Source organism: Corvus hawaiiensis, chromosome 3 (genome assembly GCF_020740725.1).
Source record: "Corvus hawaiiensis isolate bCorHaw1 chromosome 3, bCorHaw1.pri.cur, whole genome shotgun sequence".
Taxonomy (NCBI): Eukaryota; Metazoa; Chordata; class Aves; order Passeriformes; family Corvidae; genus Corvus; species Corvus hawaiiensis.
The window spans coordinates 53578539-53595738 of record NC_063215.1 but is presented as its reverse complement, the minus strand read 5'-3'; the positions used below and the strand labels follow the sequence as shown (position 1 = coordinate 53595738).

The following is a 17200-nucleotide window of genomic DNA, read 5'->3' as shown; positions in this document are numbered from 1 at the left end:
TTTCAAACAGCATAGGAAAATATGAGATTCATTTTTGTCAAATAAATGGGATTTTTTACTATTTTCAGCAATCAGTATAATAATCAGCACTTCCTATATACTTTACATCATTACTTTACATCATTGCAGCAGAGAAGCAACTTGTCTATAAAGATTCACCTTAATCCAAGCATCAAATGCAAGATATTTTAAAGGTATCCAGATATATGTAAACATTTAAGTAGGAATCAGCAGATCTCTAAACTGATAAACATTTCTCATAAGTTATGTATGAATTAAAATCAAGTTTTTATTAAAAATGCATAAGTATGATCAGTGGTGAATAGAACCATTAGCTATGCATGTTTACTTTTTAGTGAACACAGAAATCAGTAATTTTTCTTCTAAATGTCATTTCCATCAGAGAGTTATAGAATGATAAAATGCTTAAATGATTCTCAGATGCCATCCAGCTGGTACATGTACAACTGGGGAGAGGACATAAAATAATGAACTGTGAAATGTTTATTTGCCACAGGGGCAAGAAAATGTCATTTCAACTATTGTGCCCATGCTACTTTACAAGTCAGGTAGCACTCAAAAGCCCCTCACTTTCACTCACTGTGATAAAAAAAAAATAAATGAAGACTAATCTGGATGATAATAAACTATCTGATTCTTTTAAGTTATTGAATTTTCAGCACATTCTTTTTGATCGCACATTATTTACAATGCTCCCTGTCTTCTTTACTCCTGTTGGAAGCTACAGAAAATCATCCAAACCCCAAAATGAGAATAAATTGGTTTTATCCATGTGATTGTAGCATCATATTTTAGGGGATCATAAGGGAGTATGCACAAAGGCTGACATTGTTCTAGCAAAAGCAGGCTCCTTAGTTTCTCCTGACAGTCAATGAAGACACAAATACCTTTCCAAAACAGCATTTCTCAATCTGTAGATCACAGTTGCCCTTAAAATCAAAAATTCCTCACTAAAATAACATGAGAAGGATGGAAGGAAAATATAATTAATAAGTACTGTGAATTACTAACATCATACAATGGGTCTGTGATTTTTCTTCTCTCTCCCACTCCCAAAAAGCCCACTCTAGTTGAAAAACCACTTTACTTAAGGCACAATTCTAATGGTCAGTTTAGGCCAAGAAACAACATTAGGCACTCTGACCTATTCCCTGATGGACTCCCTTTTTCTGACCGCAGGGAAGCCTAGAGAAATTATTCTGATTTAGTTAGATCATTAACACTCTTGTCCTCATCCAAATCTGAAAATACTCACTATTGTTATTCTCCATAGAAATATCACTGAAATTCAGGACCTTAAGTAAAATTCTGTGAAAATTCAAAACTTCTGGCATACCTTTTATAAAACACTATTGGAAACAGCTGTCTCTTTGGGCATTTTACACCTGGGATAATCTTTTGAGCTCAGTGGGACTACGGGACCAAAACCAAAGTTTGGAGTGTATTGGGATACACAAATAGTTCACTGACACTAGCCTCCACAGGAAATACTGACTGAATCTCACCAGTCCCTAAGTCCAGGGGAGCTTCTAAAACTTCATGCTGAATGAAACCGGATGTTGACATCTGTGTCATCAAATGCACCAAAACATTGAGAAGACCCTATATGGATTTAGATTCTTTTCTGTAACAACTCACCAAGTACTAGTTTTCACACCTTATCTGCTGCACTTTGGACTATGTACATTCTCGTGGCCTAGCCTGGGACAGTAAAGTCACTACCAACTCAAAATATTATGTTTCTGTTTTGAACCATAGAACCTGTTCCTTTCTGCTAACTACAAAATGAGATACTTCCCTCCATTGACTGCAGACTGACTAGAGAAAACCTTTGGTGTATTTTTTAAAATGCTTACTTAGTGCTTTTTTGTAAAGCAACAGAAAAAAAATGAAAAAAAACCCCCACAACACCCTACACTCATTGTTCAAGGCGCTAGCTCAAATCTTTTTCAACATGAAATTAATTCCTACTGTCACAAATTTTCCCCATGGCTATACAAGAAGAGTAACTTTGCTAGATATTCTAGGTGCCTATAATCAGGTAGTTTATTCAACTTCTCTCGATCTGTTTAAACCTTTCCTTTCTACCAAATACCAGAGTATTGGAATGTTGAGTCTGCTAACCAAACTCTAAAGGAGTTCAGCTTCAAAAAGCAGTGAATTAAAACTGTTATTCAGCTGGTCTTAAATCTTTTACCCCTGTAACTTAAAACAACATACTTTGCTTTTCTTGAAATGCATGGCAGGTTACTCACAATTATTATACATCCACATGTCTATGAAAAATAATACTGTACCATTCATAGCAAATGTCAAGCCACTAAAATTAAATTATATAACAGTGGACTGTTACTGCTGACATCCATTGTTTGCATTCATCACCCTTTTCGAGCTCAAGTTATATGGAAAAAAAAAGTTTGGTTATGAATTATCGCTATTTTATCTCAAAAACAGAATAAACAAAAAAGTGTTAATTTTTCTATCAAGGTCTCACAAACTTAAAAACACTGCTACATATTTTCTCATGACAAGAGATGTTAGCTCTCTGAATTCATGATCAAGTTTCTGGTTTATCTATATCCAGCAACACCTCAAAATTTACTCTTTAGTGTTATACAATGGCTCTCAAACACGCATCTGCTGAAAGTCTGCTATTCACAGACTGTTTCCTTTTCATTGCTAGTAGGATCACATGTTTTTGGATACAATGAAACTTCCACTTTCCTATCAAATTTGAAACAAAGCAAGAAGCAGGACTTTAAAGAATGGACAGACACAAGTTGTTGACATAGTCACAATTTCCAAAGCAGCACTTATATATAAGTACTATCCAAAACACAGAAATCAATTCTTTCTATTCTTTGCAGATTAATAAAACTACAGATCCACAGGCTAAGCACAGCAACAACATCACTTTCCATTCCACGTGAAAAGCCCACGTTTTTCATTTCCCTTTTGCTAGCAGAAAATGTAGGAACATGTACATGTCATCAGAATTTTCCATCACAGACGCTTCTCTCCTAAAGCTGCTATAGAAAACCATTGGCAGCAGTGACAATGAAACACAATCAAAACACACACACAAAAAGAAAAACAACTCTTCCCCAAAACCCAGCAATTAAAAGCAAAGACCAAAAATTTCACTACCGCTTTCCTTTAACATAAATGAAAAAAAAAGGACATGCTATGTACACTAGTTATGTAGTCTGGTGTGCTATGGCAAAGTACCTGACACTATGTATGGTGTAAGACCCTATATTAACAAAAATAAGTTCTTTATTGCATAATACTTCAGGATAGCTACTTCTAAGGAGTACCCTCTGTGACTGCCTTTGCTTTGCTCTCAGTGGGACCTGAGCGCTAATCCAGCAAACTTCACTCTCTGAAAGTCCTGAGACAATTCAACCTCTAAACTGTTAAAACATGAGGTTTTCCCCAAGTAAGGATATTCATGGTATTAAACTGTATTAAGCCTTGTAGCTAGGTTTGTGATATAGACTAGAGCCTGTCATGATCACCACTTCTGAAGTGTTTGAACGAGCATAAGAATGTTTGCTATTCATATTTTAATAAGGCAAATTTAAACTTTACAGGACTGATCACTAAGGCAGACTTTTTCTCCAAGTCCCACGCTCTGTCCTCTTTAGTTACAGCTGCCGATTTTCAATAATGCAAAGGAGAATTGGAAGAGTACAAGAAACTCTTCAGTCTTATATCAAGTGTGCAATATAGATGATGGGCATCTCTCATGACATCTCTTGTCATAGAATAAAAATGATAAATACTTCTTCCCATACTAGTTTGTATGTAATTCACTTCCTGGGTTCCACCACTTTACCTGCTGCAGTTCAAATATGTATCTTTATGTCCGACAAGCCATTAAATATGTGTTTATGGACACCAGTATCACAGTTACATATAGAAATTACCTCAGTTGAAACAGTTTTTGAAACAAAGGATTCCCCTTAATTAGCATTATTCATTTGTGGAAGAGTCCAGAGCGAGGACATTCTATACAAACCATTAGCATTTTGATCATTTTTTTTTCAGTAGCCAAAAGATTTGGCCTCTTAGCAAAAGCAACCAAATCTGCATTTTTGTTCTGCTTGGCCAACATGACAGACTTGGACAGTGGCACCAGCCAGAACTGTAACAGGATGAGTTCACAAAGAGTCACCACGAGGTTGTGTATCCGTGTGCTCACGGCCCCAACTGTGAGGTATCAGCAAGGGAAAGGAGAGACTACAAACACCATACACTGAAGTTTGTGAAAGACACCAGTTTTTAGAGATTCAGGGATATGTACAATATAGTACATGCTTCTTTAGAGCATCAGGTTGAGTACCCCAGAATCACTAACTGACCCTTTGGATATATATATGTGGCTTGTTTACAAATTTTGTATAGTTTTGAATACTTGGTTGGAATATCTGAACTGCAGTACAATTTACTTAAGAAAAAAAAAAGAAAAAGAACAGGCAGAAATGGCAAATTTTTACAGAAATAATTATATAAATGAATTCAGATGAATTTCAGAGAGAAGGGAGTGTAAATGCTGAATTATCTGTTATCTAATTAGCCTTGGGAGTATGGCAATCCTTGTCTGATGGATAGAAACAATTAGGAAATGATTACTGGGGACTTAAAATTTTGTTACGAAATACTGTCCTTTCTCATCACTGCACTTGGAGGAGAGACCTTCTAAGTTCAAAACATGTTGTACTTTTGACTGTTTTGTCATGCTCCAAGTTTTCCCAAGCAGCAACAGTGGGAAGGAAGAAAGTTTCAAACTGGTTTCTGTGGGGCTCTTGAAGACTTCCAGAAAGCACAATAATCTTGGCAGTTTCAACTTTGCTGCTTTTGCTATTAAAAAGGCCAGGCAACAAGATATTAGTGCTACTGATGCAAGCTATTAATAGAAAAGGAGACACCCAAAACCGAAGAGGTTTAAAGGACAAAATGAAATAGCAGAGAATTCTTTTATTGCAAAAAGGATAGTTACCATACAACAAAAACCACCAGAGTCCCTATGCTCGTGGTTCTCTTTAGAAGGGAAAAGAACAAAAGAGACCAAAAGTAGTATCTTAAAAAAATATATACATATATTTTTTTTTGAGATAACAGATTTTGTATACAGAAGGCAAGGCCTTGTTCCTAACATGAGCAAAATTAGCTCTTACTTGCTGCTAATTTTTCTCATTGGCTACAAATGCAGAGGAAAATGAGCTGTCAAAGGTTGTTTTCCATAGCACAAATGAGAGTGCAAACAGCGTGGTATATGTATGTTAATAAGCAGAGAGGAATGATCAGTATGCCCTTGAGAGCAGAAGCATTCCTTGAGGTTTCTGATAATCTGATGGTATACAGTATGTTGCCTTAACTATGAGCACTTAAAATGCATTCATGAAAATAATTCTGTGCAGGGTCTCTCAAGCTAATGTAGCTCCACTCCTGCACTGGTATTTGAAACAACCACCTTTTTTAACCATTTCCGACATCTACGTCATTTATATACTTACAATATGCAACAGCTTCTCTAATGGACTGCAGTATTCCACAATACTGTTGTGCAGTGCCCACAAAGACCGATTAGATCACCACACCCTAGCTTTGTAGAGATGGAAGAACATATTTACATTAAAAAAATGAAAGAAACCTTTCTTCTTACCAACTTTTTTCCCCCGAAACAAAAGTATACTTTCTACTCAAATATGACCATTTTAAAACGGAATCCCAGGTACCAGTAACACATAATCTTCACATTGTAAATTTTAGGCTTTTTTTTTAAGGTATGGTTATCAGTGTGGAAACACTTCCCACACCCATCTCCTCAGGCCAGATAACTACTAGATCCTTTGGTTTTGGTTTGCATCTGCATTAACATGGCTGTTAATTCTAGAATGAATCTTGACAGCATTTGCTCCTTTACACAGTCTTTACCTAAAAAAGTACTGACAATCGATTAATCACCCATGGGCCCACTGAGGAGAGTTAAATCTCCTTGACTTAAAACTCATAACCTATTCCCATCTGATGGTATATGGCACATGAAGGAATATGACACGTGATTTTAATAAAATGTGTATTTTTTTCCCATTCCATCTCATTTCTCTCATTTAAATGATTATTCCTGCTTTTAACCTATCTAAATGTCATTACATAGGCCAAGTGTGATTCAGAGGTTTGCATTGCTGTTAGCACATCCTTTTCTTGCCCAATAAAAATTTTCAAGTTAGCTTTCAGTTTATGATTCTGTTAAACGTTTCCTTAAGCTACTCCAGAAAATAGCATTTATTTTTAAAATATATATTCATTTGAGCCTCTAGTTTACAACCACTTGTAGAAAGCTTAATGCAGAAAGTAATGCTACAGTTCTGCATAGCTTACCTGCTCATCCACCTGCTGATACGTTCCTACAGGGCATTTCTGTTGATGTTTTTATGAGTTCTGCATTCATTTTTTTGTCACCATGAGTTAGCAAATATGTTTTCCTTCACAGACTTTCAAAACAATAACAATTTAGCATCTTATCACATTCTATAGTCATCATAATCTCCTGGCTGTTAAATGCATTAAAAAAAAAAAAAAGCAGCTCTGTAAGAGGCACAATTTAAACCATTTTTTGTTCCCTTTGGAGGAAAAAAAAAAAAGTAAGCCTCTGAAACTTAAATGGATCTGAAGAACTTCAGTCATTAATTTTATGTTTCCAATATGCTGGAAAAGGCTACATTCCTACCATTCCACACAAGATTCACTACTACTGTTACTACGATTCAAGATTTTTTTTTTAGACAATATGCATGAATAAATCATGTCTGAGAAGATACATCCAGTTACAAAGAATTAGATAACTTAGGTGGAGAGCAGCATATACAAATAAAATGTTTTCCAGAATACAAAACAATTAAGGGTTGATGACAACCGATAAAAAGATCACAGGCATTTCAAATTTCTGATCTGCTAGCACATCTTTCTTTCCTACGTACTGTTTTACTGATTTGGTTCCTGAAATCTATTATTTTTCTTCTTCTGTAGTTCTCTTAGTACCTGCCTGCAGGAAAGAAATTGGCAACAATGCTGGTTGCTATTGACTGACTTACACTTTCTCAGCAAAACTATTCAGTAAGAGCTAGAGGGATGGAGTAACATGAAATATTCCCTTTCTGCCATAAGGTTAACTGCTTAACAAAGGTGCTTCCAGCACCTGTTCTGCCAGCACACGAACATTCGATATAATGAGAATAAGAAATGGGGCATATTCCATTGATAGGTCTTTATCTGTGTGTCATTGCATCCAAATCCACAGGAATTCTTACAGCACATATCTGATTTCACAACAATGAAATAATCTACATATACATTACAAGAAGGGACGTAAGTTTCTTAACTTTAACCCCAGTCTCTTTAAAAGTGCCACAACACAATTGCACAGCCTAACCATCTTGCTAAAGCATATTTATTTTTAGGCAGCTTCTTTTGTATTGTATCTCAGCGCCTACTTTTTAAACTCAGTCTAGTTTCGCTGGTAGCTGAGCTTACAAGTGCTGCCACATGTCCCCTCCAAAGGTAAATATAAATATATGGTTGAGTTCTGTAGCAACATAATGATACAGTGTTAACATACACTGGACAGCAAGTCTGAAAGGAAAAAAAAAAAAGGAAGAAATACATCTGCAGAAGAGCTCAGGCCTGACAACTTCACACAGACACACACCTGTATGGCAAACTGTTTGCAAGCTGCGCATCACCCCTGACACGCGTCTCTGCCTTACATAGGGCCAGTCACAGGAAACCAGGTACCAACTTGACTCAACGCTTGGGAGAACTCCCCGAGTTTATTAACTCCGCCGTGCGCCCACCGCAGCCTCCCTGGCAGAGCCCCCGCCAAACTACCTGTAACACAGCCCCTCCTTCCCACCCTGCCGCCTCGCGCGGACCCCCATCCCGGCCCCCGCGTCCCCCCCTCGCCCAAAGCACAGCCGCTGCCTTCCCACCCTGCCCCTCCCCGGGCCCCCACTCCGGGCAGCGGGGGAGCCGCCCCGCCGCCCCCTCCTTCCCTCCCTCCCGCCTTCCTTCCCCCCCTCCTCCGCGGGCCGCCCCCGCCGCCACTCACCAGCTGCGCGCCGCACACGGCCACCAGCGTGCACCGGCCGCTGCAATAGCCCATGGCTCCCGGCACCCCGCGCCGCCGTCCCGCGCCGCGCCCACTCAGGCGGCGGGAGAGCACCGCCCGGCTGCCGCCCGGCTCCCGCCTGCCACCGGCGCGCCCCAGCCCGGGACCCGCATGGGGGCGCGCCCGCCGCCCGCCCGCCCGCCCTCAGCCGCGGCCGCAGCGCCCGCCGCTTCGCCGGTCGCGGGCAGCGGGGCTGGCCGCCCCCGCGGAGGGCGGCAGCGCCGGGGGGAGGGCGGCGGCAGGTGCCTGCAGGAGCAGCCGCGCTCTGCCGCGCAGCCCCAGAGGCATCTGGGCTTCAAAGTTTGCCCCCTCAACTCCGCTCGCAAACCATCCGGGCTCGCAGCCGTCTGCGGCGGGGGGAGGCGGGGGGAGGAGGGGAGAAGGGAGGGAGGGACGGACGGACGAGGAGGCGAGGCAGGCGGCGGCGCTGAGCTCGGTTCACGCTCGCAGAGCGGCTTCCCTCCTGCCTACGGCGCGGCACAGCTGCTCCCCCGCCCGCCTTCGTCCTCCTCCTGCCGGTAGGGCTCAGGCAGCTCCAGCTGTGGAACACCTCTCCCGGGGGCTCCGCCGCGGGAGGGCGCGGAGGGGCGGCGCAGCGGCGGGGGGCGCCTCCGCTTTGTCTGCGCGGGCGCGGCGAGCGCGGCTGCACCTTCCTGGGCGCCTTTGTCTCGGCGGGACACCTCTCCGCGCTCACCCTGCCCGGGGCTCCCCCGCACCGCACGGCGCCCGTCGCAGCCCCGCCGCCGCACCCTGACAGAGGGACTGTGCCTGTGCGGCAGCGGGACACGGCCCGGCCTGCGGTCACGGCAGGGGAAGGGAGGGGAGCGGGGCCCGGCCGCGGGCGCGGAGCGGAGCCGGCGCGACCGCAGCCCCGCGGTGGTGCGCGCTGCTGCCGCCTGGCGGGCCGCGGGCGGCGGTGCAGGGGAAGCCGCCCCAGGCGCGCTGCCTCCGCTGCTGCCGGCACCGGGGAGAGCTCCCCGGGACCGCCGGGGACACGACGGCCGCCACCTGTCCACTGCCCCGCTGTCCCTCCCACCCTGAGCAGAGGTCACAGGCGGAGGCAGATCAGAAGGGTCTGACCCGGAAGACTGGGAGGGATCCGAGGCAGAGGCTGGGAGCTGGAGGGTGAGTGCAGGAAAAGAATATTAATTGGTTTCAGGGAACTGGTTCTGCCCACCATTATGATGAGGAACGTTTGCACTTAGTGACTTGATCCGGCCTTCCTCTGCTGTTAAAAGCATTCAGAATACATCAAGTTGATGGGAAATTATGTGTCAGGATCTGGTGTGTCAGTCAGCCTCCAAAGGTTGTTAATTGCTGTGTCATCAGCAACCACCTTGACATTGCATTTGGACCAGGTCACTCTTACTGAGCTGCCCATTAACAGAGGTAGTTTTATCAGTGACATCAACAGTTACGAACTGGAGGAATGTCGCTGGGTTTCCTGAGTACATGGGGATATTTGTTTTCAGCACAAATATCCTGTAAAACTGAAAGCTCTCTGGAAGCTTAGAACCCCATGTAGTTTGCTCTCACTTTATAAGCAAGTTTGTCAAAATAGTTGGCAAACTGTCAAATGATCAGTTATGACTCCTAAAATTCCTATAATGTAATGAGCACTCCACAGGGAAGCAAAACACACACAAAGATGACAGTGTTTGTCCTCTGCTCCATAAGTACGTTCTTCTAATTTTCAGCCTCTGTGCTGTCAGAAACAGCATGGACCAGTCAAATCACTGGTCACGAGGAACACCAAACACAGTGAACATGCTCACTTCAGGATTTAAGGAGGCAACTACTAGGGATAGCTATACCTGAGAATAAACAAAGCTGTGGGACAGCTCAGCTCAGCTGTCAGAAAGCAGAGATGTCCAGCAAGTGGCACAGAATAGTTCTGAACTCAAACAGTCTTTCTTGACCTCTTCAGCATATCATGCTTACATTTATAGGATCACAGAATGGGTAGAGTTGCGAGGGACTACAGTGGGTCATCTGGTCCAACCTCCCTGCTCAAGCAGGGTCATCCTATAGCACATGGCAGTGGCAAGAACAGTGTATCTCATTATCTGAGACTGGGAGCTGAGAAGCTAACAGAAAGGGCAACTTGTACTCATGTAGACTCTTGAGAAGAAGCAAACAGTAGTTCTCTCCCTGTGCCCTTAACTGATCTGGTTGTTCATTACAGTGGGAGGTTTCTTAAGGAAAATGTGGGCAGTAGTGACAGAGTCCAAAATGACAATCTTCATGGACTCCAACAGCTTCCCAAAATTCCCTGATCCCTTTTCTTTTCAACACCTTCTCCTATAGCTTCTCATTGTAGTAAGAATTTCAACTTCTTTGCCTTCTAAGTACCTTTAAAATAAATATGTCTATTTCTGTCACTGTTATCCAGTTCCACCTGTTCTGTGACTTATCTGTCCATGCAAACTTCCTTTCTCCATGCCACTTTTATCTGTTTAATCTCTTTTATCAAGAGGACTCAAAGCGAGCCACAGGATTGAGCTCTCATTGGGTCAAATGCTCAGGGTCTTCTTGAGTCCAGTCTAAGCCTGTCCTTGGGGCCCTGCAGCTTTAGCATGCAGCAAAATCAGCTGTGTACACACAGAAATACTGGTTTTTAGGTTCCCAGTTAGACTTAACAAAAGACCTGTTATGTGTGCTCAGTGAGTAATTTCCAAACGTTCATAACTTTGTCAAAACAAGACCAATTTTCTTCAAAGGCAGGCTGTGCAGTGCTCTTCACTGAAGGTTATTCCATGCAAAACATTAACTTGTGGGTTACAGTGGTTTCACCAGTTGGTTTGTAATCAAAAAGGCAAAAAAAAAAAACCCCAAAACAACAACAACAACAAAAACCAACTCAGATAAAAATAGGTTTCCCCGTTTTCCTTCACTCTTCTCATAATCAAGTGTAATTTTATTCCTATATCTATAACTCATTTCTGGGAGGAGATCAGTTCCAAAATCTGTGACTGTCACTAATGACTGGAAACAGGAGGCTACAGGTTCATTATACAGTTCCAGTTATAGGAGCTCGTTGCTGGTGCCTATACACCCAGGATGTCTGCTCTTTGGAGACGAGAGGGGAACACGCCTTTCAGCAGCATAATGGTGAAAGTCTGTGTCTCCTAGAGTGCCTTCCCTGTGATTTGACAGAACTTATTAATTGGTTTTTAGCCTGACTCTAGCCTGCTCCTTCCCTGGGCCTGGGGGAGCACCTGGGGAAAAGGGAAGCCCAAGGAGGGCTGCAGCTGCCAGCCTGCTGCATCAAACCTGCAGCCACGGGGGAGAACAAGGACTTGCAAGAACAAGCCGCAGGCCAAACAGACCAGCAGGAAGGGCCGCGAGCTGCTTATGGTCTGTAGCTTCTGTATCCCTTTCCCTTAATAAAACTTTTATGTGAAATCCGTTAAGCCAGCACAGTGTGGGCTCAGAGGTGCGTCATCCCAAGCATTCCAGCCATGTAGGAGCTTGCTGCCACCAGCACCATCTCCCCAGGCTGTCCCAGGTGCCAGTAAATCAGTGTGGGCTCCTACCTACTGCATTCCATTCTCGTATCAAACTAGTCTGAAAATGCTTTGTAATTAATAATGTTGTCATCAATAGTAAAGGGAAAATATTGTTTCAATTTAACCAACACCTCATTAACAGAGCAGACCTTACTGTGTGATGTGCATGTACATTATCTGCAGAAAAAATCAATTGGGGGGGGAAAAGAAGTGATTAAAATATAGTACAAAATTATTACAGGCTTAAGCACACTGCAATAAAAATTCTATTCAAACCTCTAAGACTGTGGCAGTATTAAGTGATTTTTTTGAACATCATCTCTACCATGAAGATTGAGTGTCAGGTACTTTTTTTTACCTCCTGCAGGATTTCAAGACTTGATTGCCCAAATGACAGTTTACTTATTTTACTGTCACATACTTTTGTGAAATGCCATAACAAGTTGATTACAGGTTTCACATTTTGCATAGTGACAAAATCATCTGTCGTATAATAGTCTGATGCCTGAAAACCATTTAACTAAGAAGAAGTTTCTACTGAAAATAATGATATTTGAAACATTAAGTGGATTTAAATGTGTACATTTTCTAAGTAAGTCTTTGTTTTAACTGAATGAGAGGAGCAGTGTTATCCCTTTCAGGCATGAATTTAAGACTTGTAAAAGTCACCAGACAACAACTAGCCAGAGGGTGAGATAAGTTAGGAGGGGCATCATTTCATGAATGAAATTAAAAACAGAAATGGGAAGCCTAGTGATACATCATGGCTGCTACAAAGATGAAAAAGTCCTTCGCTCCTATTTGCAAAACCCATTATTTTTACCAACCTGCACTGGAGATCTTAGGCCATGTCATGCACTCTGGCTACTGGAAACCAAGTCTCCCTTTCTCCTAAGCACAGAAGTACTGGGTCACTGGAACTGCTGTGAAGAAAAGAATAAGATTTTACTTTCTTATTCAATAATATCCATACCTTAGATGAGATGTAAGTAATAACAGTAATAAGGATAACCCATTCATTTAATGTATTCAGTTTCTTGACTGATTCTAAGTGACTAGATTTTGGAAATAATATGATGTGTCATTTCTACTTAGCAACATGAACCGGTAAGGGAATATTCTGGGCATTTCATTACTGGTAATGAGTGGATGAAGTAATGGTAGTAGCAATCTCACTTCTTGTGTGCGAGCAAAGGACAAGCCAGTTTTCAAAATGTGAAGGGGATAGGATGGAGAAGCTTAGCAAGCTGTTAGATTGAAGAAGAGAATGATGTGTCCCTGGCACTCTGTCATATACTGACTTTGTAGACTGTGCAGCCATCACATAACCTGCCATTACGAATGCTAGTAAAAATCATAGTGAATTACACATGAGGGTGAATGCTGAACCTATCTTGAGAGGTGCTGCACCCAGGTGCTCAGCTGACCTCCTGCCGTGGGCTGCAGCACAGGATATGACCAGAGATCAGCAGAGTAGTGTCCAAGGGTCTCCGGCCTTCCTGGGCCACCAGCTGCAGCACACCACAAGCAGCAAAAAGCCTGCTCTGGGCAGATCAGTGGCAGCCAAGTCCTGTCACTGCATCCTTGCTGCTGAGTTTGTTTTCCACCCAGGCTGGGGAGACATTAAGGATGCAAGAGCTTTGGCATTTTTTGGACTGTTCCACCTTCTGTGGGAGAATGGGAAAAATAGGAATCTGAGGAAAGGAGGAATTCCTTGACATGTTGTCTTGCTTCACAAAGGAGCATGGATAACAAAATTGTCAACCAGAAGGCTTATCATTGCTCTCTGTGGACACAGTTTGTACAATGTTTTTTTTAACTAACACTGTAATTTTCTGTGCTCTTATTAGTTTTTCTGGGGGAGAAAAAAGAGTCTAATAATGCTATCACTAGTTTATTTTTAGTCAATGTTTTCTCACTTGTGGACATTAAAGCATTGTATAGGTAATTTAATATTATTGATCCTACATTTCAGTAGATCTGAGTACAGAGATTTGAAACACTTCATGTGTTAGATACTTTTGACATCCTCACAGTAGATTTTTCTTATCTGTCTCCTATAAACTCGTGTAACCTTTAATAAGTCGATTAAACATTCTGCTTCTTATATGCCTCATCTGGAAAATAAATGTGTTCTCATTTTGCCTAGGGCAAGGTAACACAAGGGAGAAATCATTTTCGTAGCATTGGAATTTCTTCTCACATTTAAATTGGCCAATGAGGAGGTCAAATTATTCTTTGTGACTATTGTTTTTTCTACTTGCTTCCTTGTCATGAAATCATGGATGCATATCCATTAACTTTATATTTTTAAGCATTCTGCTATTAATATTCTGAAAAGTTGCCTTGTCCTTAAGCCAGTGTCAAATCTAATCTTCATTTATCAAGCTGGTATTGAATGTAATCTATTTAACAAATTATTTTAACACATTTTAATTCTAAAATAAACAGGCTCTGTTTTCAGCAAATATTTTGATTGCCAGTGAATCTAAAATCCTGACATTTGACAAACAGAAGGATGCTTTCTTCTGTGGTGAGGCTGAGGCAGAAGTGTGACTATGGTCTTTGAAATGGAGAAAAATTGGGGAGAGCGATAAAAAAAACGGCTTGTATTCAAGGCGGAGATTTGATAGGCAAACGGAAGAAGTAGAATGAACCGTCGTACTGCCAGTGTCCAAAGATCTGAGCAGCTGGAAGAGCTCTGGTAGCGCTCAGCCGCAGCTGAACCTTGATGCTCTTTGTAAACTAAGACCCGTCAAAAGAGGGCACTGCGTTCATGCGCAGACACGGCACCCGACGCCGGCCGCTCTTGCGGATGCTTATGGATGCGCAGATTCCCAGCCCGCAGCGCTCCCGCCTGCCCCGCTTTGCCCTGCCCGCCACGCCGGCACCGCCCCTCTCCGGCCGCCGCGGGACGGAAGAAGCCGGCGTGGATACCAAGCTACAGGAGGCAGCTGTGCCTAACGCGGTCTCGCTTTGCCACGCAGGGAATTAATGGGCTTCATGAAGAGTGAACCGTAGGAAGGAAAAGGCGTGCAGCAGGTCTAATGATCTCTTCTGGACTCTGATCTTGGAAAACTCTACTGTGGCCTTGTAAATCATTCAACAGATCAGAGAGAAGAATAACCCAAGTTATGTTTCTAATAACCCAAGTTATGTTTCCTTATAACATTTTAATGGCTTTCTAAGCGAAATGGAGTCCCTTTGTTTACCCAGGCTAGCCTTCTGCAACAGGTGATAGGTCTTCCCTGGGCTGATTTCTGACTGAACTAAACTTGGGAAATACTGTTCCAGACATTATTTAGAATTTTCAAAAGCAAGGGATCCACAAATCATTCTGTAATTAATCCTAGAGATCCAGTAGAAGAAATAATATTAAACATTTACATTTTATTTCTAGTCTAAACCTTATTTTTAAAGAGCTGCTTCTTGCTCAGCCTCTAACAGCAACACTGAAAAGTTCCCTTTAGAACTCAAAAAGGTTGTTTTCTTCCCTCTATAAACTTGTCTTGACTGTTGCCATTTCAATATATAATCCTCCTTCTGATAAGGTAAAGACTTTGGTCTCCCTGTGCATTACACTACCAGGTAGATTTTTCAATCCTTCAATCACTTTCACAGATTTTTTTTTTTTTTTTAATCCTCCCTAGCAGTTCAATGTTTTCTAGAAATTTGGGCTGTGAAAGTGAGCACAATATATTATTAAGGAATGTGGCATTTTCAAATGTAAAAAGCCTCATATCAGATTTGCTTTCATCATCCTCATGAAATGTCCTGTCCATCTTGTTCATTTCCCATGACCTCTAGAGCTCCTTCTCTAGTTCTGTTTCCTGAGATAGGCTCCTCCATGGATTCCCTCTGAATTTCCTTATCTTTTCCTGACTATGGGACTTTGCATTCTGTCCTGCTCAGATAAATCTTTCTTTATGTTCAGCTGGCCAAATTACCCAAGTTCCATAGAACAACCAGTCCTCTTGACAACATGCCACTGAAACTATTTTTTCATCTTCAAACTATATTATAGGAATTTCTTTTGTTTTTCCTTTTATGTAGAAATATTTTAAATGGTAGATAGTACAAGGTGCTATTGATATACTCAGAGGTTGTTTTCCATTTAAAGTTCTAATTTGAGACGTTTCATTAGCTACCTTTTTTACTAACTTAATATGCTCTATGTTGACTTTTCATCCTTCTAGTTTTCCTAATTAAATGGTCATCAAAATGAGCTCAAAAAGCCTGAACTTTTTGAACGAACATGGCTACTATCATCATTCAAACTTGTAATCTTATCAATAAAAGCCATCAAGTTAGCTTGATAAGATCCATTTTCCATAAACTCATGTTGATCAGCATTAATTATCCTCCTTTAATTCTTTATTAAGTGAGTTTTATATCAACTGTGTCATCATTTTGCTTCAGTTCAATGTTAGACTGACAGGTATATAATTGTCCAGGTCATCTCATTTAAAATATTGCCTTTTAAAATATTGGCACAACATTGGCTTTCCTCCTTTTCACTAGGGCTTTTCTGGTGCTCCGATCCTTATTGAGAATCAACATTAATGGTCCAGACTATTTCTTTACCAAATTTTTCTAAAAATTCTCCATGAAAATTACCTGGATCTTTTTATTTGGAAATGTGTCCTGTTATTAACTGCTTTTTAATTCTCTGGAGTGACCACTGGAATGGAAAGTACTTCAGCCTTACCTTATGATAAAATTTCTACTTTCTCCTCTCCTAAACAGAGAATGAGGCTATGCACTGAGCACATATGGTTTGTCTGCATTATTATTCTTTATTCTGCATTTTGCATCTGCTAGTGCAAAACCGATATTGTTCTTCACTTTTATTTGCTTTTAATATCCTTTTTAAAAGCCCAAATAATATCTCTTCTTATTGACCTTAGCAGCCATGGCAGGTCTTATTGCCTTTTCAATTTTGTAATTGATTAATCTTGATTTACTTGAATCTGGTGAGGTCTATTATTAAATGATTGTGTATTTTACTTTTGTTTCCTTTATCTATTTTCTCTGGTTCCTACTTCAATATATGCTCATTATGTTGTGATACTATTTCCCCCCCTTCCTTTTAATTTGGTTCTTAATTACTATCAACTCACTGAAATCAACCCATTGAAAACAATACAGGATCAGTGCTGACTGAGCTTTGTTTTCTGTGCAAACAGCAAATCTAAGAATTTGTATTAATATAACCATTATTTTTCCCAGTAATATGTTAGAAATTTTTACCTATAACTTTGAGATTCTAGAAGAATGTTAACATTGGCAGTAGAATTTCTTCAGCATATGTCACTCAGGCTGAAGTCCCTCTGATTACACAGCCATTTAGTCCTCCTACAGTATAGACAGATACTCACCTGAGCCCAGGGCTTCCTTCTGTGATATGGTAACTTGCAGTCATTCCCAGCTGCTACTTTGTACTTTGCCAGTTAAATACCCACCCCAAAACTTCCAATATTTGTCACTTCTACACTGT

At 41.4% G+C, this 17200-nt stretch overlaps 1 protein-coding gene across 2 annotated transcripts in view; it reads right to left on the bottom strand.

Moving 5' to 3' along the window:
• NKAIN2 (sodium/potassium transporting ATPase interacting 2) overlaps window positions 1–8291 on the bottom strand; it is a 542224-nt gene extending 533933 nt beyond the window's left edge. For both annotated transcript variants that reach the window (XR_007202130.1, XM_048296515.1), the window contains exon 1: window positions 8135–8291. Coding sequence is in view for 1 of the 2 variants with exons in the window: in XM_048296515.1 (XP_048152472.1) it covers window positions 8135–8188 (54 nt within the window). In the remaining variant the exon portion in view is untranslated. The remainder of the gene's footprint in view (window positions 1–8134) is intronic.
• Window positions 8292–17200: the final 8909 nt, after the last annotated feature.